Source organism: Diorhabda sublineata, chromosome 7 (genome assembly GCF_026230105.1).
Source record: "Diorhabda sublineata isolate icDioSubl1.1 chromosome 7, icDioSubl1.1, whole genome shotgun sequence".
NCBI classification, from domain to species: domain Eukaryota; kingdom Metazoa; phylum Arthropoda; class Insecta; order Coleoptera; family Chrysomelidae; genus Diorhabda; species Diorhabda sublineata.
In genome coordinates, this window is record NC_079480.1 from 183,726 (window position 1) to 207,814 (window position 24,089).

General features: G+C 30.3%; 3 protein-coding genes across 9 annotated transcripts in view; 1 reads left to right on the forward strand and 2 right to left on the reverse strand.

The window, feature by feature from the left end:
* Positions 1 to 121: 121 nt before the first annotated feature.
* Positions 122 to 1,118, reverse strand: LOC130446307 (uncharacterized). Its single transcript, XM_056782480.1, has 3 exons — positions 951 to 1,118; positions 289 to 470; positions 122 to 221 (listed from the first exon to the last, which is right to left on the reverse strand). Exons 1-3 carry the CDS (start codon positions 1,116 to 1,118, stop codon positions 122 to 124), a joined length of 450 nt encoding a protein of 149 aa, XP_056638458.1.
* A 494-nt stretch (positions 1,119 to 1,612) lies between these two features.
* LOC130446934 (growth hormone-inducible transmembrane protein-like) lies at positions 1,613 to 9,067 on the forward strand. 4 transcript variants are annotated; one of them, XM_056783475.1, is made up of 9 exons: positions 1,613 to 1,805; positions 1,954 to 2,097; positions 5,810 to 5,894; positions 6,005 to 6,198; positions 6,256 to 6,367; positions 6,423 to 6,564; positions 6,621 to 6,836; positions 6,888 to 7,153; positions 8,708 to 9,067. In XM_056783475.1, the coding sequence occupies exons 4-9, from the start codon at positions 6,012 to 6,014 to the stop codon at positions 8,793 to 8,795; spliced, it is 1,011 nt and encodes a 336-aa protein (XP_056639453.1). In that variant the 5' UTR covers positions 1,613 to 1,805; positions 1,954 to 2,097; positions 5,810 to 5,894; positions 6,005 to 6,011; the 3' UTR covers positions 8,796 to 9,067. The 4 variants fall into 4 exon arrangements, with proteins under 4 accessions (XP_056639453.1, XP_056639454.1, XP_056639451.1 ...); XM_056783476.1 differs by having other exon boundaries at positions 5,810 to 6,198; XM_056783473.1 differs by lacking the exons at positions 1,613 to 1,805; positions 1,954 to 2,097 and having other exon boundaries at positions 5,705 to 5,894.
* Positions 9,068 to 11,927: 2,860 nt separating this feature from the next.
* The window catches only part of LOC130446932 (general transcriptional corepressor trfA), a 126,382-nt gene continuing 114,220 nt past the window's right edge, over positions 11,928 to 24,089 (reverse strand). For all 4 annotated transcript variants that reach the window (XM_056783469.1, XM_056783468.1, XM_056783470.1 and 1 more), the window contains 5 exons: positions 23,701 to 23,798; positions 16,340 to 16,451; positions 14,659 to 14,960; positions 14,325 to 14,599; positions 11,928 to 14,225 (listed from right to left, as the gene is read on the reverse strand). In XM_056783469.1, the coding sequence (XP_056639447.1) occupies positions 14,072 to 14,225; positions 14,325 to 14,599; positions 14,659 to 14,960; positions 16,340 to 16,451; positions 23,701 to 23,798 (941 nt within the window). In that variant the 3' untranslated portion in view covers positions 11,928 to 14,071. The remainder of the gene's footprint in view (positions 14,226 to 14,324; positions 14,600 to 14,658; positions 14,961 to 16,339; positions 16,452 to 23,700; positions 23,799 to 24,089) is intronic.

The window sequence follows — 24,089 nt, forward strand, 5'->3', positions numbered from 1 at the left end:
CGTCAGTTACGAAACACTTTATTTAAAGAAAAAAAAAACTAAATTGATAATAAAAAATTTATTGTAAAATCAACAAAATCTTAAAGACATTGTCAAGTACAATCTACCAAAATAGTAATATTCAGTATTTAAAGAAATCCAATGTATTTAAACCCGATTTCATTCTATCTCCTATAGATTTGTTCAATTTCAGTTCGGCGCAGTTTTTCCATAACCAAATCCTAGAAACCTTTCTATTAAAATCTACACAAAAATTGAAAGTGAATAATCGAAAGATTTTTTTCGTACCTACAATCTTTTTTCCACACGTAAGCTAAATCGTTCAACGAATAGGTTCTTCCTCCTTGACATAAAATTTCAGTTTTGACCTTGACCGTTTCGTTCGTACTTTTATCTTTTGTTTCGACTTCCGCGTTTAACAAATACTGATTCTGTTTCGGTGTCAATTCGGTTTTTTTATCATTTGTTACCTATACATATTCGTTTAGAATACAAATACATTCAATACATTAAAAGAAAAATCAAAATATTTTTATTAATCATGAGGTAGGTAGTCTAACCGTATAACATAGCTAACAGCGCCATCTATACAACACGTGATATATTACAATTATTAATTTACAAAATGGCGGTATAAATTTAAAATTGAATAGGAATAATTTTGGAATAAATTTTCACTTTGTTACGAAGTCATCTATGTGACAAATAATATACTACAATTATTAATTGTTAAAAACGGGTATAAATTTGAAATTAGAAATCTATATTCGTTAGAAAGCCATCTATGTGATAAATGATACACTACAGTTTTATGTTGTTAAATAAATGAAATCTGGATAAAAAATAGCGGAATAATTTTAGAATAGATTCTCGTTAATAAATAATTTAAGAAATTTTACGTATCTACATGAAAAAATGTTACTGCGTTAATTTCTATATGTATTATTTACCTCGTTATCTTCGGAGCTGGTACTTTTGTTATCATCCATTCCCCCTGTATATGATTTGGTATCACGTAAATTTAAATGTTGATTAAAAAGTAGTCCGAGGCTCGTTGTCGAGACAGATCTTTTTAAAGGTGTAGATTTCGATTTAAAATTAATTTTTTTTTGAGACATTGTATTTTATGTCACTAATAGGCACTCATATTTGACAATCGTTGTTGATGTTTCTATTCAAAATAAAATTATAGTATGAGTCATAGAAAACACAAACACACAGACTAAGTATATGATAAATATTATTTAGTTTTATAACCAGATAATTTCGAAATACGTTTCACTAAAGTTTATTATTCAAAATATAAAGTAGTTATTCGAAACTTTTTACTTATTAATTAATTCTGTCAAAACTTAGCTAAACTGAGCTACTAAAATAAACCAATAGAGGTCGTAACTTGTATAAATAAACGGATATTGGAATTTGATTAAAAAAAAAGACTAAATTGCTAGTGACAAACATTTTTATGATAAAAAAATCGAATAAATTCTCATAAAATTGAAACGGGGTTCTCTAGAATGTAGATCTCTGTTACTGGCTCACATTTAAAATCTTACTTTTTGGTGATTTTATTTTTTAAAGTTTGTCAATCTGGATTCGGAAACTAAGTTGCAATCATGCATCGAGAATTAACCAAGATTATTGAATAAACAACGTCAGTGTTGTAAAGGTGTTTGAAATCGTATTTTTGTGCATTTAAAAGTTATTATTTGTTGCGAATTATACTGTCGTGTTAACTTAGTCATTATGAGTAAACGAATAAAGGACTGCTGTTTACAAGGATGCACGAATAAGCAAGCGATAAGGTAAGTAATATTTACTATTTATCAACATGAAAATATTTAAATTGAAATCAAGTTCATATCTAAACGTATTTTCTTCCTAACTTCATTAATTTGTATTTATAAAATCATTTTGATGAATGATTTTATCCTTATTTTACTTTTTTTATAGACATTCCATTCCTACGAATTGAGACGTTTGCAAAATTAGGTTGCAAATAGTAAATAAACCCAAGTTAATGCTTGCAGATACAATATTATCGTCACATAGAATATTTGAACCAATTTGTAGAAACCCCAATGGCAGGTTTACCTGGTAAGTACTTATATTTACTGTGACAATAAACCTCTTATGAATCCTAGTGAAAAGTTATGCAGAGAAAAAGAATTGATGTTTCCTCCGATAGTCAATGTCTCAATTTATAAACCATTCAATAGAAGCTCAAAATATACGGGATTAGATCTTATGTGGCAGGTTCAGTAGCAAAGAAATGATTTAAAAGTCTCAAATGCCAGTTGTGTAAAAATATAAGCCTTCAGCAAAATTCTGTGATATTTTTAAAAGTTTTTCTGATAAAATCTTCGAAAGGTTGCCCCAGTTAATCGATTCGTTAGGCATAAAGAGACAAATACAACCTCGATATATAACAAATCGGAAGGGAACGAGTAAATATTCGTTATATCAAGTAATTCGTTGAACTGAGATTTGTTAAAGAGTTTGTTTGCATAATATATTGACTCTTACGGACAATTCAAGGGGATTAAGAAGAATTCGTTAAATCGAGGTACGTCATATTAAGGTTGCGATGTATTTGTTGTGGAGGATTTGACGGACATTTCCTCAATATGTTGTTCAGATCATAAGGATAAAATTTTGAAGGACAAAGATCAAAAATATAAAGACTACGATGTTGTGGTGAATATGGCGTATGTTAAATATATAGAGAAAGCTGCAAGAAAGACAACGGTTATCATTAATTAACCACGGTTATAAAATCAGTTTTTTTTATATACCATTGTATACGTACCGTATACAAACAGTCTCATTGTTGACAGTCCTAAGTCTGCTAAAGTGCGAAAGAAAATTTTTTGTTTGTGGATTTAGTTATAAAATGTCAAAAACAAAATAAAAATTATAATAAATTATTCGGTGTTTCAATATTCTATATAAACCATTTAATTGTGAAATTTAGATGGTTAGGTTAGGTTAGATCAAATCTTGGATCGAGTCCGAGAGATGTCGCTAGGATAGAAAATCTTCCCTCTGGTAAATCCAAGAAAAACCTTGAAATAACACGAAAACAACAAAACTTGGTTTGAATGTCACTCAAAGGAAATTTATGCAAACTTTCTTTTACGATATTAATTAGTTTCTCGACTTTTTTTCACTTTTCCCTCCTTATTGATTTTTTTCCGGAAAAACTAATAAATTTTCTGGGATCCTCATTTCAAAATACCTTCCCGTGCAAAATTCTAGCGTCTAGAGACGTGGTTACATGTTAATTCCCATGGAGATTCCTTCCGAAAATCACATCAGTTTTTGAGTTTGAGCAACGGTTTTCGTGGAAATCCAATTTTTTCCTCTTAATTCACCCGTCGCCATTTGCCCGACAAGACACAAATTTTCTACTTTACCGTGAGAACTATGCAGAATACAAAGTGTGGTTCGGACATTCTGGCAGAGAGGACGCGCGTGTTTTGTAGCGCCTGTCATATCCGCAACCCGTTATACGACTCATAGATAGAATAATATTTTAATAAGGAAATCTCTATCCTTTTACTTATTCTATAATATAGTCTTCTTTTTTAAATAAAATAAAGTTTGTATGTCCATCTGTCAAATATTAAATAACCTCTACGGATTAATAAACTAAATATAAATGAAATTATTTGAAATAATATTTAGATTTGTAGCTATAATAATGCATTGGCAGACACTATTATAGTACAAATTTAATTGTGAACGTTATTGTTATGTTATTTTTAAAATTTTAAATGACAAAAAACGGATGTTACCTCGTTGTTTATTAAGAAGTTCACAGAGACGAATATAAGCTATACAGGTAAAATAATTATTAGAGATATTATCTAGTTATATTTGAGGATTTCATTTTACTGTATTATACTGTAAATATTCTTTTCTTAATGTTTACTAATATTGGAATCATATCGTGAAAGGAAGTTTGCATAAATTTCCTTTGAGTGACATTCAAATCAAGTTTTGTTGTTGTTTTGTGTTATTTCAAGGTTTTTATTGGATTTACAAAAGTAAAATGAAGAAAAGAAGGATATTTTTAGCAGTTTGTATTTGTTATTTTATCTACGCTAGTCATATATAACAGGTGCGAATATGACAGGCGCTACAAAAACACTTTCATTAGGAATCAAACAAGAAAATTGGATTTTCACGAAAATCGTTGCTCAAACTCAAGATTACAAGCACTTTCAAATCCAGCATTATTTGGGTTTCTTCTACAGTCAACCATCAAACTTTTCATCTCCTACTTTTAATCTAGTAACTTTTCGACCGATTCCTGTACAGTCCCAGTACCCAAGGATGATGGGTAACTTTGAATTTGATTGCTGTAATGTAAAATTATTTGCATTTTTGTCCAGTTCTCATCACAAGTTCACTTACTGAAGGTACATTCTTCCTCCTGTATAATATTGCATACTTTTATGTCAATTAATTGAATTGAAGCTGCTGCTTTGACATTAACTAGAACTTTATTAACTTGATACATTCATATGGAGAAAACGCATTTTCTGCAACGCTCATTGAATAGAAATTATGATTGGTGATAATTGTTAATTAATACAATCAATAGACGGCTTGCATATATCTCAGAATTGGTTCTCGTTTATGGTAGGTACACACTATACCAAGAGACAATATGAAATTGAAATAACACAAAAACAACAACAAAACTTGGTTTGAATGTCACTCAAAGGAAATTTATGCAAACTTCCTTTCACGATACGATTCCAATATTAATAAAAATTAAGAAAAGAATATTTACAGTAAAATGAAATCCTCAAATATAACTAGATAATATCTCTAATAATTATTTTACCTGTATAGCTTATATTCGTCTCTGTGAACCTCTTAATAAACAACGAGGTAACATCCGTTTTTTGTCATTTAAAACTTTTAAAATAACAACAATAACGTTCATAATTAAATTTGTACTATAATAGTGTCTGCCAATGCATTAATATAGCTACAAATCTTAATATTATTTCAAATAACTTCATTTATATTTAGTTTATTATTCCTTAGAGGTTATTTAATATTTGACAGATGAACATTCAAACTTTATTTTATTTAAAAAAGAAGACTATATTATAGAATAAGTAAAAGGATAGAGATTTACTTAATAAAATATTATTTTATCTATGAGTCGTATAACGGGTTGCGGATATGACAGGCGCTACAAAACACGCGCGTCCTCTCTGCCAGAATGTCCGAACCACCGGTAGGCGAATCAATAAGAAAAAATTGGATTTTCATGAAAACCGTTGCTCAAATTGCCTTATCTTATTGCATTGAAATAATGATTACTTTCTTGAAGTTTAAATATTTTATTAATATATAAAGAAAATTAAGCTTGCTACATTACATATCATTTTCAGAAACAATTTATACAATTGACATATGACATACACGAAGTTAGCTGCAAACTTATTACCACTAACAATGATATCTTGAAATCATAGATAAATTTTTAATTGTCATCGATTAAGCGGTGTTCTCAATAAAATATTTGAAATTTATGTACCAAATGGTTACTGAGTATAACATCAAAAAGGTCTAAATTATCTGTTTTATAATTATTGAATTTACTTTATTGATAACCAGCAATAGCCCATATTCGATTTTTATAAAAAAGAAGAACTTAATAAACTGTCATAATTTCTAAACGTCAAATACTAGACTGTTATACTAACTTTATAAACGAGGCTTAAACTACTAAAGAAAAGAAGATTGCTGATAGTTGGCTAACTTAATAATTATTTTTACTTTCCAGATTTTCATAGATTGTTCTAGAAAAAAAATTGAATTAAGCTTGTATACTTTTGTCACGTTATAGTTGTCACGTTAAATTTCACTGTGTAAGTAAACTTCATTAATCATTTCAATTTAATTTTCGTTTCCCAACATTACGTCATTATCAGTTAATCTCGAATTCATCACACTACCATCAAAACTTTGCGGTTTTTAGTTCAAAAATGGCATTAATGCTTGCAAGTAAATTATGCAGAGCATCTGCTGTTTCGAAAACGCTTTTCGTAAAACAGCAACCCAACAAAATAACAGTTTATAGAACATTCTCTGAAGGTAAAGATGCCGCAACGAGAGCCGCACGAAGACAGGTTGGCGTTAAGGAAAAACTCATGCAACCAGCTGGAGAAACCGGTTAGAACTATAAACTTCCTTATAACGATTTAATAATAATCAAAAATTTGTTTTTAGCTTTTAATATAGGTAAAGGAGCATTAGCTGGAGCTTCCGCGCTCGGAATAGGCGCACTAGCTTTCTATGGAATAGGATTGGGGAAAGAAGCCGGAGCTTTCGAAAAACAACAGTAAGATTGTATTTTAAGTTCGTTTTTATATATAAAAATCTTAATTTTTTTCCAGTTTATGGCCGCAATACGTGAAAGATCGTATTAAAACAACTTATATGTATTTTGGTGGTTCTATCGTGGTTACCGCGGCTAGCGCCTTGGCAGCCGTCAGATCTCCATTTATTATGAACATTGTAATGAAAAACGGTTTTATGGTGAATATACTTTTAATAAAAATTTTTAAATATATGATCGATTAATTTTTTTTCAGGGAATGGCGATTAGTTTAGCAGCAATTATGGGTACCGGTATATTAGCGCAAAGTTTACCTTATAAAGAAGGTTTCGGTGCTAAACAAATGGCTTGGTTGCTGCATGTAGGTACAATGGGAGCTATGGTAGCCCCCCTATGCTTCCTCGGAGGTCCTTTATTAATCAGAGCAGCATGGTATACAGCTGGAGTCGTTGGTGGACTCAGTACAATCGCCGTAAGTAAACATAACCTCTTAATATACAAATAATTACTTATAATTTAATAGGTTTGTGCCCCGAGTGAGCAGTTCTTATACATGGGCGGACCGTTGGCGATGGGTTTGGGCGTGGTGTTTGTTTCATCGATTGGATCGATGTTCTTTGCCCCTACGACCGCTTTAGGCGCTGGTTTATATTCCATTAGTTTATATGGAGGTTTGATTCTCTTTTCGGGTTTCTTGCTTTACGATACACAGAGAATCATCGCTCAGGCCGAGAGATATCCTACTACCCCCGGTTTTTACGACGTCAGGCCTTATGATCCCATTAACGCGTAAGTATGCATTAATTTCGTTAAAAATTGTGTTTTTTAACGTAATTTTACTAATCAATGTTTTATTTGATCGATAGGTTTTCTAATATTGGCAATTTCTTGGGTTTTACAGCAAAAAAACTACAAAAATTTCTAATCTAGGTCTCATCTGATATGGTTTCAAATTAATCACTCCCACAAGCTCAGATGTTTTGGTATTTTTCAGTCTTATAACAGTTATTTGTCTTTAGTGAAAGCTCACAAGGTTTGGTCCTTTTCAGTCTTCTAATAGTTACTCATCTTGTAGCACGAGCTCTTGTTTTGATCCTTTTCAGTTTTTCAATAGTTATTTGTGTTGTGGTAGCACAAGCTCAAATGTTTTGGTCCTTTTGAGTCTTCTTATAATTATTTGTACTGACTTTTTCAACTCTATTTGGATTATATTCGCGTTTGAGGTCTCTAAGTAGATTATTTTTTCGTTGATACATCCGTTGTTATTAAAAATTCAGTTCTGGAGGCTTTAGTTGTCGTTTAACCCCGTAATTGGAAGATCGATAGGTCCCCATTGACTTGAAACTTGTTTGTATATTATTAGTTCCGAATAAGGACTACTGAAAATTGCTTTTTGCATTTAATATGAAAACTAGGGGGGATTTTGAAGAATCTGTGGGGTTATTCGCAATTTTTCTACCAGAAGATTTGCTACAACATGGTTTATTGACTTTTTAGTGGATGTACAAAAATATAATTGTTTCAAACTTGGAAATGTCTATTTCTAAAACCTGTAACCGTCACAGTGTAATATTTTTTGGTTGTTTTACCAGCATTTTGGAATTTTGTGATTCAAATTGGTGATTAAGATATTTGACTTAACATCAACTACCTCAAATGAGTATTAAAATATATTTTTTTGAATGTTTAAACAAATTTTTTTATCAATATTCGATAAGTCGAAAAATTTGTTGCAATCGAATACCTACATTTGAAAACAATTTTTTGTTTATCTACAATGCAAATATAATTTTGATTCAATTAATTATTGCTGAATGCAAGCAATTTTACAATCTAACGAATCGTGACAATCAGTCGATTCATATTTAAAAATGGCCGCCGTGGGGTAAACAACTGCTTTTGACATAAGTTTCTGAAGTTATTTGTTGGATTTTCGACTATATTATTTCAAGTTTTAATGCGAAATTTCTTCTTAAAGAGTTCTAGGTGTATTAGTTTCACCAAAAAGTATTTTAGTGTCTTTTTAACACAGTGGAACAAGAAAACAACCCCAAACCACCGTAAAGAAAACCAAAAACCTAATGTGGATACATACAGTTGATTGTTTACCCCACGGCCGTCATCTTAACGTAGATCACATATATCTTTCAGTTGGTTATATTATTCTTCTTTTTTGTTGAAACTAGGCCTTTGTCTACATGATTATGCAGTTATTATCTACTCTAGAATTGATTGGAAAGTAGGGTATAGGTACAAAAACAAAACAAAAATTAGAATTGAAATATTTATTGTATCGAATTATAAATAAATAAAAAATCTGCGATTTCCCAATTTTCTTTACAGTTCCATTGGAATTTATTTGGATACGTTGAACATCTTCATCAGGATAGCGACCATCTTGGCAGGTGGAGGTCAAAACAAAAGGAAGTAGATTTATTTTTGAAATATTGTTAATGTTGATCGAATAAATTTTTTTTTTCAATTTTTTTCGAAAATAAAGGAATAAGAGCTGTGACTATATATATATATATATATATCTATATCTCCTGTGTAAATATGTAGTTTTAAGGTTAGGTACGAGAAATAAAATTATCCATTAGTCATTATATTTAATGATATTTTTATTTAAGCCTTTTTTTGTATTCACAATTATCGAGTTTTTATTTATAATTACAATAAATAACACTTTTGTCAGCACTAATCGTTTTTTTTTATTAAAAAGATGAATTAGTCGATTCGGGTAATAAATCTTTGGATATCAGTGCAGTCTTAACATTTAAAATATAATGAGTGATGTGGAAAGAATGGCACATGCGAGTAAACGAGTCCTCCAATATATTTATTTCAAAAAAAAATTTTGTATCGCCCTGTATATCGTAAAACATTCAGGGCACGTTCAAAGTTATTCCAATATGAAAAATAGAAGAAAAAAACGTTCGCAGGGTAACGAAAAACTGGAGAAAAAACGACTTTATACAAAATAAAAAAGAAGAATGCGAATCTGTCGGTTAAAATGGCCGCCGTGGGGAAAACAAATGTTACAGTTTTATTTCGAAACGACTTCTTTAAGAGTTGCTAATCGAAAAAGTATATTTTCACCAGGAAACGTGATCGTTGACCCCACGGACGCCATTTTGACGTGAAACTACTATTTCTTAGTTTGCCCCTTTAGTCGCTACAAAAATAACCAAGGTAATGGCAATCTATCGAAATGTCAAAATCAACTGATGACCATTTAAAAATGACCGCTGTGGGGTGAACAAACGTTCGAGCCGCAGGTTTCTGCGTGGTTTATGAAGTTGTTTGTTGGATTTTAGACTTTATTATTTCGAGCTTTATTCCGAACTGATTTCTTAAAGAATTGCTACGGAATTTTCCACCGGAAACGTGATTGTTTACCCCACGGACGCCATTTTGAGTTTGTCAAGTTAAAACCAATTTCGAATGGAGGTAAAACATAAAAAAAGAAAAATTAGAATTTGTCAAAACAAATTTTTCGAATGTTTGTACAGGTTAGGAACTAAAAACGAACAATTATTAGTTTCTTTGGACTAATGGAATAAAAAATGTCGTTCGACAGATGATTCGAACCTCCGATCTTCGTGTTGGAAATTAAGCACTTCGGCAACCTAACCAACTACACCGTTCCGGCTCGATACAAGTTTCGACGAGATGTAGGTATAATGAGCAGCGAAGTTTTAAAAAACAAAATAAATTTGTGAACAGTTTTTGGCAAGAATCAAGCACCGATATGTAAATTATCCTAGTGAAAGTGGATGACGGATAAACGTTGCTTCAACATTGAATTTCTTCTCAAGCTAACAAATACATTTTCGAAGAGGTTACATAAAAACTAATCTATCGAGTAAATTCTATTATTTACAGTCGAGAAAGCTTCAGTCATTGGTATTTTACATAATTTGTGAATTATAGAACCGAATGGATCAAAATTGTATGTACAAATATCGTCGTAACTATGTTTACAACTTTTCATCATCACCGCGTAATTAATTCTATAAAAAAGTCCCAGCAGTCGGTTGGTATGAAAGGTTAAGAAGTACCGATATCTGAAGCGGTGAATTTTACTTTAAACCAGGCAAATTACGATTTCTGTAACCCTGAATTTGACCTTGGGAGTTCAGGAAAAATTCCTACGATAGAAATAAAGTACTATGAGGAGTTTGGAGATAAATTCGATTGTTTAGCAGTCTATTTTGGTTTTCTAGGTCATTAATAGTGTTTCTAACGGTACGTGTTTGTTAATCGACTCGAATTACACGTTTTTTGATCAATTTTGTCTTCCTCAACGACTTTCTGCTACAACAAACGTTATATGCATCGTCCAACTTAAGTATCTTTTCTTTTCCTTCAAGTTTAACGTCCGCCTAACCTAACTAAACTACAGGGCGGTGGAATTTTTATAATTCTGATTGTGTTGATCGAAAATTAGGTTAGGTCAGGCCTTCAGTCCGTGGAAACGTTATAAAAATATGAGTTAAAAGTCAACGGTAAATTTTATTTATTATAGTCGCGTTTCTAACGGTGCGTGTTTGTTAATCGACTCGAATTACACGTTTTTTACATCAATTTTGTCTTCCTTAACGACTTTCTGGTTCAACAAACGTTATATGTTTCGTTCAACAAACGTTATATGTTTCGTTCAACAAACGTTATATGTTTCGTCCAACTGAGGTATCTTTTCTTTTACTCTTCCCCTAACCTCACTAAACTACAGGTCGGTGGAATTTTTATATTTCTGTTTGTGTCGATCGAAAATTAGATTAGGTCGGGCCTTCAGTCTGTGGGAACGTTATAAAAACATAAGTTAAAAGTCAACGGTGAATTATATTTATTATAGTCGCGTTTCTAACGATAAGTGTTTGTTAATCGACTCGAATTACACGTTTTTCCATTGTAGTAATCCATTTATCGAGTTTAGACATCTGGAAACGTAGGGGTGGCGGAATTATTTTCCCCAAACTCAGATGGATGGACATGAACAACGGTCAACTTTGGGGGCGACTTCAATGTCGAGTTTTTTTAGGTTAAACGCGATTAAGTGTGACACAATTTTGATCCATTGTACAAGATTCATGCAAAAAAAAAACGGTCTTACAATTATCGGATATATTTCTAAGCACAGGAAATTGTAAAACTTGTCCTAGATTGGCATACCACACATTTAAACACCTTGTTCGTTCCATTTATTTTTTCTAATTAGTTATTACCTTGCTGCTTCCAAACTTTTAGAAGTACAGAATCTTCTTCTACGTGTTTTGATTTTTTACAACAAAAAAATAATAAGGGAGAAATTGATGGGTATTATATTGATTCAACGGTATTTCTGGAGTTACAACCTATCAATTACCCATTAAACTTACCATTATTGATGGTAAGTTTAATATACAATTATCGTAGTTACTTTCGTTACCTCTAATCTTCTAATTCCGATTCAAATGATTCATCGGTGAATATTTGGAAATGGGGTTCTTCAACTCATTTTTGATATTAAATGTTCATTGCTTCCCACGACGGCAATTAATGCCTTCGAAGTCCCAGTAGGACCTTCCAACCTTGGATCTAGCAGACCACAGGTGAAGGCCCAATCATTTCGAAGGGCAGAGAACAAACGGCAGACTTATAAGTGACTAAAAGACCGCGATACTGAATAATAGAGTCACCTGGTTCAATAATAAATAACTTGGTACTTATATGGAACGCCCCATTGCCAAATATTTACCAATTAATTAGATATGTGTACAGTACAAAAAAATAAATACTAAAATTAATATCACCTACGAATTTATACAATACGAAAAAAATAATTATCGGTAATTTTATAATATCGTAATCCCCTCGTTGTTTTACATCCAAGAAATTTAAAAATTCGATTTTAATGAAGTTTTTTTTTAATGAATATTCGATTTTACGAAAAAATATCAGAAATTGAAAATAAAATTAACTTTTTTCTGAATAATCGAATGAAGTTTTTATATTTTTTAGTCAATTTATACAAAAAAAATAAACAAATTGAACAAATATATACAAAATTTATGTTTTTATAGTTTTTAATCCATCAAAATTGATCGTGATAGTATAAAATTACCCAGAAATCTAAACGATACATCTTAAATTATAATATTTTGACAAATTTCTTGTTTTTTTTTTGCTAATTTAGCTATTGTTTGCAAAATATTAATTTTTGTAGATGTACTTTTTATATTTTTCCATTTCGAATGCCCACAAAGATGTTTAGTCGAGATTTTCAAAGATATCAACATTTTTTTGATTTTTTTAGTATGAAAATGTAAAAATGTGGTTAAGTTGAGTGCCCCAAACTGCTTTCACAATCCTACATCATTATTACCATTTCAATAGTCATTAACTACCTATACTTCGATAAAAAAAAAAAACGTTTTTTAAATGAAATTTTGAATAATCTAGATCCTAGTTAAAAACCGTTACTAACTTATAGGTTAAGATCAAGAAAAACGTAAAATTAGTTATTCTTTGTCATAATTTTTGAAACAACATATTCTACTATGGAAATATAATACTCAAAACTTAATTTTCCCATATTAAATCAACATATTTTTGTAATTTTTTAAGTATTTCATCGTTTTTAGCTACTACGTTTTCGATTCAATTTATATCAGATACTATGAAAAAGAAACCCCGTATAAAATCGAAATTTAAAAACATTTCAGTAGAAAATATATTCATTTGTTAATACAACACTAACTTAATGCTAATAAACAAATAAAAACTTACTTTAAAATAGGTAAATCAACACTTTTGTTCTCATATTGAAAAATCATTTTTATACCATTACTAACTTCATGAAAAACTATTTTATTATCGTTTTAATTTTTATAACAACACTTTAGGGCACTAAACGGTATCTAATACGAGTATAAACCACTTTAAAATGATAATTTTCGAACCATTACACTCGTTTGTTGGAACATAACCTCACAATAATACTTTGACGTTCATACTAGGAGTCGTGATAGTTAAGGCTGATTCATAAATTTGACTTTCCGTTTGTTGTTACAAAATTGAAAACATTGAAAAGCTCAAAATCATTCATTTTTGCCATTTGTCGTTGATAACTTTTAACGAATTTTATTATTTCCCATCGGCCATTAGCAACAACTTTCGTAGCAATAGAGCCAATCATATGCGTGTACGTTTGTCACGCGATTTTGACGTATGACGTTATAGAGCGTTAAGTTGCGGGTTATTTCTCTTCCTGTTTGATTTTTTTACGGCGGTATTTTAGCTTTGTTCGTAAATACCGGATTACAAACAAAAACACAAAAATATCACGATAATAGACACAAAACAAATTATTTTTAGATTAACGACAGCAACCAGGATCAATAGACGTCGAATGACAAATTTCACCCGCGAACGCAAGTCAAGTTTATGAATCGGCATTTATACGGGGGAAATTCGAAATATTCGACACCAAATCAAATATTAATATTTTGTAAAAAATAGTTTTAAACGTGAAATATAAATTTTTTAATAACAATTTTCGAAAATATCGATGGCACACTCGACATTACCAAATTTCCATCAAAAAAAAAAATCTTTCATGCACAATAACGTCAAATTTCGATCATTTCAACATTCGATTCGATCTCCAACTACCTAAACACACACCTACGAAGATATATACACGTTCCCTTGGGGATTTTCTGGTTATTTCTTAACCAAACTGGCTATCCTGTGTAAATGGGGTTTAACCGTGCTATTAAGAGATTGTAGAGGAGAGGATGGCGCCGGAGACGGGGGAGTATTGTTGTTCTTGCTCGGTAACATAATTTGTTCCTTGATAACTTGTTCCTTCGCTCCCCTAAACACATCAAATCGAATCAACAATACGGTCGATGTTGTTCTACCCCAAATATGACCGAAATAAAAAAATTAAACGATAAACGTTGGAAAAACTTACAAGTATCTAGTCAGATCCTCGATATCCACCAACATGGAGTCTTGTTCCATGTGCAGATCGTCTCTTGTCATCAGAAATTTAACCAAACTTTCGTTCAAATTTTCTATTTGTGTATGAAGATCGTTAACGATGACTTGTAGTTGGGCGACGTTCATATCGGTCAAAATTTGTCTCGACAAACGACGTTTATCTTCCGGAAAAGGAATTCCAACTTTTTCCATACTGGTACGTATCATTTCGGTGATGGGACTTTTCTTCTGTCGCTGTTTTTCGATCTGGAACAAACAAAAAAATAAATAAACGGAATTTTGTATTTTTTTCCGGCGACGCTTACCTCCATTTGCATTCTAGCCATCTCTTTGGCTTGGGCTAGCGCCATTCTGGCTTCGGTTTGTAATCTGGCTTGCCTGGCGAAAAAGTCCAGCTCCTGCATCGGTTCCCTGATTACCTGTTGGGATATCGAAAGCGTCGCCGGTCTAGTTGGGGGCTGAACTGATTTTTCTGTTGCGGGGCATTTCGATAAGTTGTTGTTAATTTTATTTTGTTTCGGATTGGTCATTGGGCATTCCGAATCTGAACTGGGACTATCCGTATCCGAAAGCGATTCGTTCATAAAGCATATCTGAAGATTCATACCTAATCGAATAAATTCCATTTAAATTAATTACAAATAATTATTAAGGAAGTGTTTTTAATCTTATCAAATATTTTTTATCGAATCCTGACTCATTTCATTTGAATTGCTGCTAAATTTTTTTAATTAAATCAATTTTATATATATATATATATACAAAGGTCGTACTAAAATTTTAATACAAAACTTATAAATAATTGAAATATTAATTACAATAATAAAAAACATTAAAAACGTTATTATTTCAATAATTTCTTAATTAGTTATGAAAATAACATAGAAAAAGTTACTTTAAATCATAATTTTTATCGTACCCCCGTATTTTAAGTTTATCTATTGTTTAACATCACTACAATATGGCGTCGTATTTATGACGTCATTACAACTAGTCGAGGTAATTATGTGAAACAAGCTAAGTGATAGAATATGATTCATCTGATCATAATCCTTCAACGAGATGTTGGTTGATGGATTTATTTACAGCAGAATGCATCGTTTTTGTTTTGAATTCGATTTTAGTAAAAAATTAATCAGTTAAAATGGATTGTTTTAATGATAAATGTGATAATTGTTATTTTGGTTTTTTGGTGTCGTTAAAGTAAAAGTCTGATTACGATTTGTAAGTAAAATTTCACTAATATTTGTTTCAATTTAAATGTGAGGTTAAATAAGTTGAGAAAAATCTATAAAATGTTTCCAATATCAATTAAAAAATGAGTTTATTGTTCGAATTATATAAAATATTGAAATTTTTTTATTATTTTTCTATAATTCGACTAAACAACCCGCTTAAATGAAAATTTTTATAGTTTTTGCAATGTTGCCAGTTTTATACAGGTACTTTCATATATTATGAAACAATTTTTGATCGCAGTTCATTTCAATTTTGAAATTGTTGATTTTGGGATGTTATTTGACTCGATTCTTCTTTTTTATGGAAAAATTCATTAGAAATGGGTCAATTTAAGATCAAAGTTCATCAAGTTCGGGACAATATCTATTTTTAATAACATATCTACCAACTTTGAGGTCAACCTAGTCAGTTTTCAATTATTTACCTTCGAAATGTAAAGCACTAATTTATTTATATAAATATTTGTAATAATCAGCTGTTCAATTCAAAATATTTTGATTGTACTTATCTCAAAGTCATTAAATATCAAATTTAGCATTAGTTAGATAACCAAAAATCGAAAATTGTATACAGATACAAAAAAAAATCGCAGTTATAGTGAAATTTTCAAAGTTAGACAACACTGTAAATAAAAAATAACTACCACAAGAATAAAACGAACGCGGAAAATTAATTTTCAAAAAATTCGGTTCATCAAAATGAAAAATAACTTCAAAAAAATACGAAATTGTGAAAAAAATACATTACCGCTTTGTAATCTAGCTTGCAAACTAGGTTTTCTTCCCGGTCGGTCGGTGTAATAATCGTCCTCAGTCCCCATTGCCAATCTTCTTCTAATTTCTTCCCTATCTGTACGTCTCTGTACCAAAAAAGAGAAATACGGTTCACAAAAAGCAAATTTTTCGCGAGAAATAAACTGATTCCGCGGGAATTTCAATGTAATAATGTAAAACAAATGAAATAATTTCAAAAATGTCCAATCCAAATCCAAATTCATCGTTATACATCGATAAGTTAACATATCGAACCAACCTCGTATTCAATACATTCTATAATTATTCTTATTGTAAAGTTATTACTCTTACTTCTAAACTGCAATCTTCATCAATAGTAATGACCCTAATAAATCTATCGACAATATTTTGTTCGTCGTACGATGGGGGTACGTACGGAAACCATTCCATATTTTCGTTAACGGCCTTGTAATCCATGCTGAACGTGGTCATCGAATAAGCCCTCGGTGATAAAAAATCGTTTTCCCAACTTTTATCTTCCTCGATTCTTCTACTAATCGTATAATAACTCGTTTTATTCCTTCCGAAATTATTTTTAAATGTATTAATATTGTGAGTGATTTTTCTCGATTTATTCTTTATGGCATCCGATAAGTTATTCGTACGATTTTTCAAATTAGCCAACCAGTTATCCAACATCGTTTTCGACTCTTTTAAAACACTATACACAACGACATTCACAACACCACACTGATTAAACAATAAAAAAATTAAAATGTTGTACGTTATCTTTTGTTTTGGCACATGGTTGTACAGAAATGTTTTGTTTTGTTGCTATGGCGTCTAAGGAACAAAGCGAGACAGGAAACGGTTAATAGTAAAAAGTCGGAGTGGGATGCAGACTAAATTTCTACACCTGTCAGACAGATGTTCGTTAAAAGAGCGCTCGTGTACTTGGCGGGTGTTTTAAAAAAACGTATCTACCGGGGTAAAAAAAAAAATTATTTACTTGAATCATACTTACAGTTTCATCGAGACTCTCAAGTGTCTCGTTCTCGTCAAAAGTGAGTGTATATAAATCATATAGATAAGCGGTATCTTTCTTATAATGTCTCTTCCGTTTCAACGATGACATTTTAAACAACAGAATAGTTTATTGCACTTATTCAAATAATTGTTTATTTATTATCAAATAATTGTCCACAAATACACTGTTTTCAGTTACTGAAACGAATTTATACCAAATACAATCATGGAAATAGGTGTTTATACTGGATGTCCTAATTAGATACATAAAGTGATTACGTCACATATATATGTCAAATACGAGGGACGTGAAAAATATTCTAATACGTCTAATAGTAATTATAAGTACAAAATATTGTGGTTGGGTTAACGTGAGGTTAAATTATGAGCGGAAAATTACTAAACGCAGGGTAAGCTTTAATTTAAATTAGAAATTTGACCTTGAATGCTACGAGAAACTTTTTAAATGATTACGTCAAATATATCTTCGTATAAAATCCGTAGAATCGTGACATACGTATGATTAGATTGATCAAAACATTTTTAATAATACGAGGTACGTGAAAAAGATTCCAACACGTCTAATAGTAATTATAAGTAAAAAATAATGCGGTTTTGGATTGATTTATCGTACTAAGATGAACTTGAGGCTAAATTGTGAGCGGAAAATTACTAAACGCAGGGTAGACTTTAATTTAAATTAGAAATTTGACCTTGAATGCTACGAGACACTTTTCGGTTATCACAAAACACGAAATGGACACTTTACAATGGAAAATCAATCGAAATTGTTGCGTGTACTTGATAATAAACGTTCTGTTTCACTGTACAGCACTAATAAAAATTATTTTGTATCAATTATTTATTGGGACGACACATGTTTCACTTTACACAATAACTGTTATTATTTACGACACTAGTTGTGTGTATTATAACGAAAATCGCAATAGTACCTCAGATATGGTAAGTACCGACGCTTTCACGTGTATTAATAAAAAAAAAAGAAACTGTTTTAGATTAATGAGCGTTAACAGTACTTTGAATCGACGAAGGAAATGAAGGTTTTTTTTTCTCGCAGTTTCTATTGTAGTGAGGATAAAAATGATGCGAGATGTGATGCGGAAACAACGTATACGAGGGGCGTTACGAAATTTTTTAATAGTTTTAAACTTTCTATACTGTTTTACGGACTTTTCGTTCTCAAATCCGTCTAGGTCAACTATAAACGTAAAATTTATAGCGAATATTTTTTTTAATCATTATAAATCTGTTTATATGGTTAAATTTATAAACATTTCTAATGAAGTGGGTACCTGTAATGTAATGTAATGCGAAATACGACTTTATATCACTTTTGAATAAAGATCTCATTCGAGTAACAACAACAGTAGGTATCTGTAATGTAATGTTAAGCGAAATACGACTTTATATCACTTTTCAATAAAGATCTCATTCGAGTAACAACAACAGTTGGTATCTGTAATGTAATGTTAATCGAAATACGACTTTATATCACTTTTCAATAAAGATCTCATTCGAGTAACAACAACAGTAGGTATCTGTAATGTAATGTTAAGCGAAATACGACTTTATATCACTTTTCATTAAAGATCTCATTCGAGTAACAACAACAGTAGGTATCTGTAATGTAATGTTAAGCGAAATACGACTTTATATCACTTGTCAATAAAGATCTCATTCGAGTAACAACAACGTTTCAAATTTAAATTCTTCCATTTTGACACGTTAAGAAACGTATTCTAGCACATAGATAAAATAATAATACTGATTGAACATTCCAAGAAGATTTATAAACATTTCTAATGAAGTAGGTATTTGTAATGTAATGTTAAGCGAAATACGACTTTATATCACTTTTCAATAAAGATCTCATTCGAGTAACAACAACAGTAGGTATCTGTAATGTAATGTTAAGCGAAATACGACTTTATATCACTTGTCAATAAAGATCTCATTCGAGTAACAACAACGTTTCAAATTTAAATTCTTCCATTTTGACACGTTAAGAAACGTATTCTAGCACATAGATAAAATAATAATACTGATTGAACATTCCAAGAAGATTTATAAACATTTCTAATGAAGTAGGTATTTGTAATGTAATGTTAAGCGAAATACGACTTTATATCACTTTTCAATAAAGATCTCATTCGAGTAACAACAACAGTAGGTATCTGTAATGTAATGTTAAACGAAATACGACTTTATATCACTTTTCATTAAAGATCTCATTCGAGTAACAACAGTAGGTATCTGTAATGTAATGTTAAGCGAAATACGATTTTATATCACTTGTCAATAAAGATCTCATTCGAGTAACAACGACGTTTCAAATTTAAATTCTTCCATTTTGACACGTTAAGAAACGTATTCTAGCACATAGATAAAATAATAATACTTGTTATAATTTCTTAAATACATCATTATCAAGTACCTTTTGTTTTATTTCATCTTGTATCGAAAGCCTTCTTTGCAAAACTTGATATAACGGATCGTCGTCGTCGTCGGGCACTTCCCTCAACATTTTAATATTTCACTAAACACTCTATAAAAACCGAACATTTCATGCACGTAAATTTATATATTCTTTAATTTAATTCCGAATGCAAAGTAATTACGATTTTTTAAATCACATGCAATCAACATTTTTTTATATAGGTGTGGAATTGTTTACAACGTTGTATCCCAATTTGTTTAAACAATTGTCACCTGTGCGATAACACATAGTATATGCATGTGTAATTTAAAGACGTTATCAATTTACTGATATGATGTATTTAAGTCGAGTTTCGAGTTCAATTGGGTGAACGTTCAAAAGTACTTAATAGGTTATTAGGATTTTATTGTAGAAGAATACAGTTTGTCTCATCCAGCGTTTATTTCTGTTTAAAGTCGTTTTTTAGACGCTTACCAAGAAGTGAATTTAAGTCGACGTTGCCAGATTTTTTTCGACGACTTAGAACTAGTAGAAATTTTTGGTAAATGATCGAACCACAATATTTTTTTCATGAAAAATCGAAAAATTAATATTTTTCATTGACACCTAAGTTTAAAAAACAAAATTTCAACGCTTTTTTGGTTAGCTAAATATAAATATATTGTTTTATTAATTAAAAAATTATACACTAATCAAATTATTGTTAAATTAACGTTAAAAAAAAACGAGGAAAATTGAATCCTAACATAACCTAAAAAGTTTTTTAATAATTCTAAAAATTATGATAATAAATTGTTTTCAATCTAAGAGTTTTAATTTTTTATCTATTTTCATCAAATTCTTCGATAAAACATTGAAAAAATATCGAAAATTTGAGTTTTCCCATCTTTTATTCGATATTTAAATAAAATTACGCAATAGTTCAAAATTCTTCATATTAACAAAAATATTTTAAAACTGGCAACACCGAATAGTAGTGACGTACGGAGCATGAACACTACTGTACTTTTATCCATAGACAAATATTTACCAAATAGAGGTTCGATCATTCAATATAAACTTGAGTACAGTATTACATAATTATAAAGAAAAAATTAAACGAAAACATACACGTTTATATTTAGAAAAGATAATATAAACAAATCCTGATTTTTTGGACTCGAGCCCGAACGTACTCGATTCGAATTATATTCGATCCAATTTAATGCATTTTAACGCCTAATATTTGCGTCATGAATTATATGTGTCAATGCGAATTAGTATACCGAGGGCGTACGTAATCTTCCTAAATATATATCAAACACTTTGTTTATTTAAAAATATGATATAAAATGTAATATGAAAATGAAATATATTTACCAGATATGTTATTCTAAGTAAAATTTTTATTTTTAATAACCTCAATGCTTCTTTCAATTTTTTTTTAATTTCAATTACGCAAAATTCTTCTAAAACATTCAATTGAAATCCACCCCGTATAATCCTCCATTAAAAATATTTCTTCTTTTTTATATAATAATACTTGAAATTCGATCTGATATCGATTATTCATTTCACGAATCGATTAAAATATCGAAATATGATACCGTAACCTTGAATTTACTTCTTCTTCGTTTCCACTTTGAGACAGAAGATAAATGAAAAAAAAATGTATTTGTATCGATGCGTCAACATAAATATAATCGTCATTTAATATATTTTCAACTTACTTTGCTTTTTACGTATTTTTTCTGATCCATTATCGTAATTAACTATCAAAAACCTCTAAATCACACAACCGATCACTTCCGAAAATTCTATACGCGAATATTTTTTTTTTTTGTTTTCTGTTAAAAATTTCCCGGCTGTTGTTATAAGATGATGTCAGTTCGTGGAATAAGACAGAAAAACCGCTACCGGGATAATGGGCTCTACGAAGCCGTCTACTAGGTCTATTTTCGTATCCCACTTTTTATTTATTGGTGTAGGAGATGAGAGCTGTCGGCGAATCAACATAAATATGCGTTTAAGCGGGTAGATGCTACACTTATTATTTGTTGTAGGACATATATGATAATATTATATCGACATAGACGGAACGAGAGGGGTCCGTATTTTAAAATATTAATCAAAACTATTTACCGTCTACAAATTACGTCACTCGAAATTAGTAATTTCAAACTCCTCCTTCTTTCTTGTCACAGATTGTCACGTAACCCCTCTCCGGATGTGACGTCACTCAATTTTAAAATTTGTATTTGTATTTAACAAAAAAAAGAAAGAAAATTTTATAAAAACGAGAGAAAATTTATATTTTTATTAAATAATTTAATGAAATCAACATAAAATCAAATATAATAATAATTTCGGTCACACATTGTCATATTTCGTGCCACGAAGAAGAAGAGGAAGTTAATGGGTACGATCAGCTGTCAATATCCGATTTATTTGAGTGATCGTAAAAATTATGGTAATTAATATACGGATACGAAAAAATTGAATGTAGAATAACGAATTTACAAAAAAAAATAAACCTAAAAAGTCGTATTTATTACGTAATATTTTTACTTCGACGCCTATGTTCTCCTGATAATCTCGCAAACAGTTGGCCGTTTACGTGTCAAAGTTCATTCGTATTAACGATGACATGGCGGACTAATCGTTGATATTCAATATTTAATATAAATAACGTCGAATTGAAATTGTTTCTGGCGAATTAGGTTATTGAAATTACTCGAGTGCGGTTTGGACTAACGAAATTTATAAACAAACGCTTTTATAATTATGAATTGATGAAGTTTTATAATTCAATATCGGCTGGTAGTTGTTTGACGTTCCATTTTGGTTCTAACAACAAATTCCCTAGAAAATTCGTGTCGATTTCAGACGACGTATAATTATAGATTTCTTGGTATTACTTTTCATTTCATTCCACCAAAAGATTTATTTGAATTTCAGTTTCATTCCACCAAAAATTGAAATTACTTTTTGTTTGAAAAGTTGAGATGAAAATAAATATTTGAAATAAAAAAATTGCAGTGTATTTGTGGCATAAAAAGGTGAGTTTTCACAAAATATCGTAAAAAAAACTTTTTTTTTGTAAAAGATCAATAAGAAACCAAAAACTTAGTTTTTCGAATTTTCTACTTTAATTTTGAGGTTATGTAAAAAAAGTGTAGATACAAAAGTTGTAGATCTTTTTATTATCTACAACTTTGCTATTTAACTTTTTTTTATACAAAACACAGTTTTGCCGGAAAACGAGATAAACCGTTTTTTACCCCCAAACTCACCCCCTTCCACTTAATAACCTCAGATCGCTTGCAAATTATTTTTCTTTATCAATGGGTTTCACTCTACTATTATATTTTTTTCATTCACTTTGTACCATTTTCAAATTCTGTTCTCCTGGTCTACAATTGAAAATTAACCTCAATATTTAACCAACACTTTATTATGATACTTTTCAAAAATATTTACCAGAAACTTTTCTAATTCTGTACCGTAGATAAAACAAAAATATTCCGTGACCTAATGCTGTAATAATTTCAATTTAATTATACTATAAAGAATGTCTCTAAAACGATTTTTAAATTTTTTCACACACTATTAAAAATCTTGATAAATTTCACTTATTTTCACTTCGAATGTTAAAAAAAACGATATATTTAGATTTCTCTCGTCGAGCTACCCCAAATTAAGTACAAAACGATTTTTGTGCGTTATCTAGAAGCGTAGATATTCGATATTTACAAAACCCGAATCGCTTTGGAAAATGAGTAATCGGTTTAACAAGCAACCGCACATTCGTAAAACCCTAAAATATTCAACCAAAAGTAAACAATACGTAAAAATTATTCGAGTTACGAGACAAGCGTATAGAAAAATGATTAAATAAAGTTCGTACTTACCCTTCTCTCTTCTTCTCTAGCTGCCCGCAGGTGACATTCTATCGCTTCTAGATCGATCTTCGGCATCGCCGTTTCAATGTTGTACACATCGAAACTGCCTTTAAAATGAATTATGTAAATCACTTACAAGAATGTTTCGAATTCATCTCGAATGTTGAATCAGAAATAGGGAAAGGATTTTTTTTTTAACTACCATTAAGGGAGGCGTTTGAATAGAGTTGGCGAAATAATTTTGAGAGAAATAATAATGAAAAATTGAATTTTTTAATAATTTTGATTTGCCGATATTTTACAATAATACAAACGAATATGTTATTTTCTATCGAATTATGATGTTTTTAATATGATATGAAATATTCAATTTCAATTATTAGAAGATTTAAAAAACT

Excerpts from the sequence above, each read along its gene's own strand:
- LOC130446307 (XM_056782480.1), bottom strand. The coding sequence starts at position 1,118 with ATGTCTCAAAAAAAAATTAATTTTAAATCGAAATCTACACCTTTAAAA. Across the intron at positions 471-950 it reads CCAGCTCCGAAGATAACGAG|GTAACAAATGATAAAAAAAC; the intron begins GTAAATAATACA and ends GAATATGTATAG. Across the intron at positions 222-288 it reads GTGTGGAAAAAAGATTGTAG|GATTTGGTTATGGAAAAACT; the intron begins GTACGAAAAAAA and ends AAAGGTTTCTAG.
- LOC130446934 (XM_056783476.1), top strand. The coding sequence starts at position 6,012 with ATGGCATTAATGCTTGCAAGTAAATTATGCAGAGCATCTGCTGTTTCG. Across the intron at positions 6,565-6,620 it reads TAATGAAAAACGGTTTTATG|GGAATGGCGATTAGTTTAGC; the intron begins GTGAATATACTT and ends ATTTTTTTTCAG. Across the intron at positions 6,837-6,887 it reads GTGGACTCAGTACAATCGCC|GTTTGTGCCCCGAGTGAGCA; the intron begins GTAAGTAAACAT and ends ATAATTTAATAG.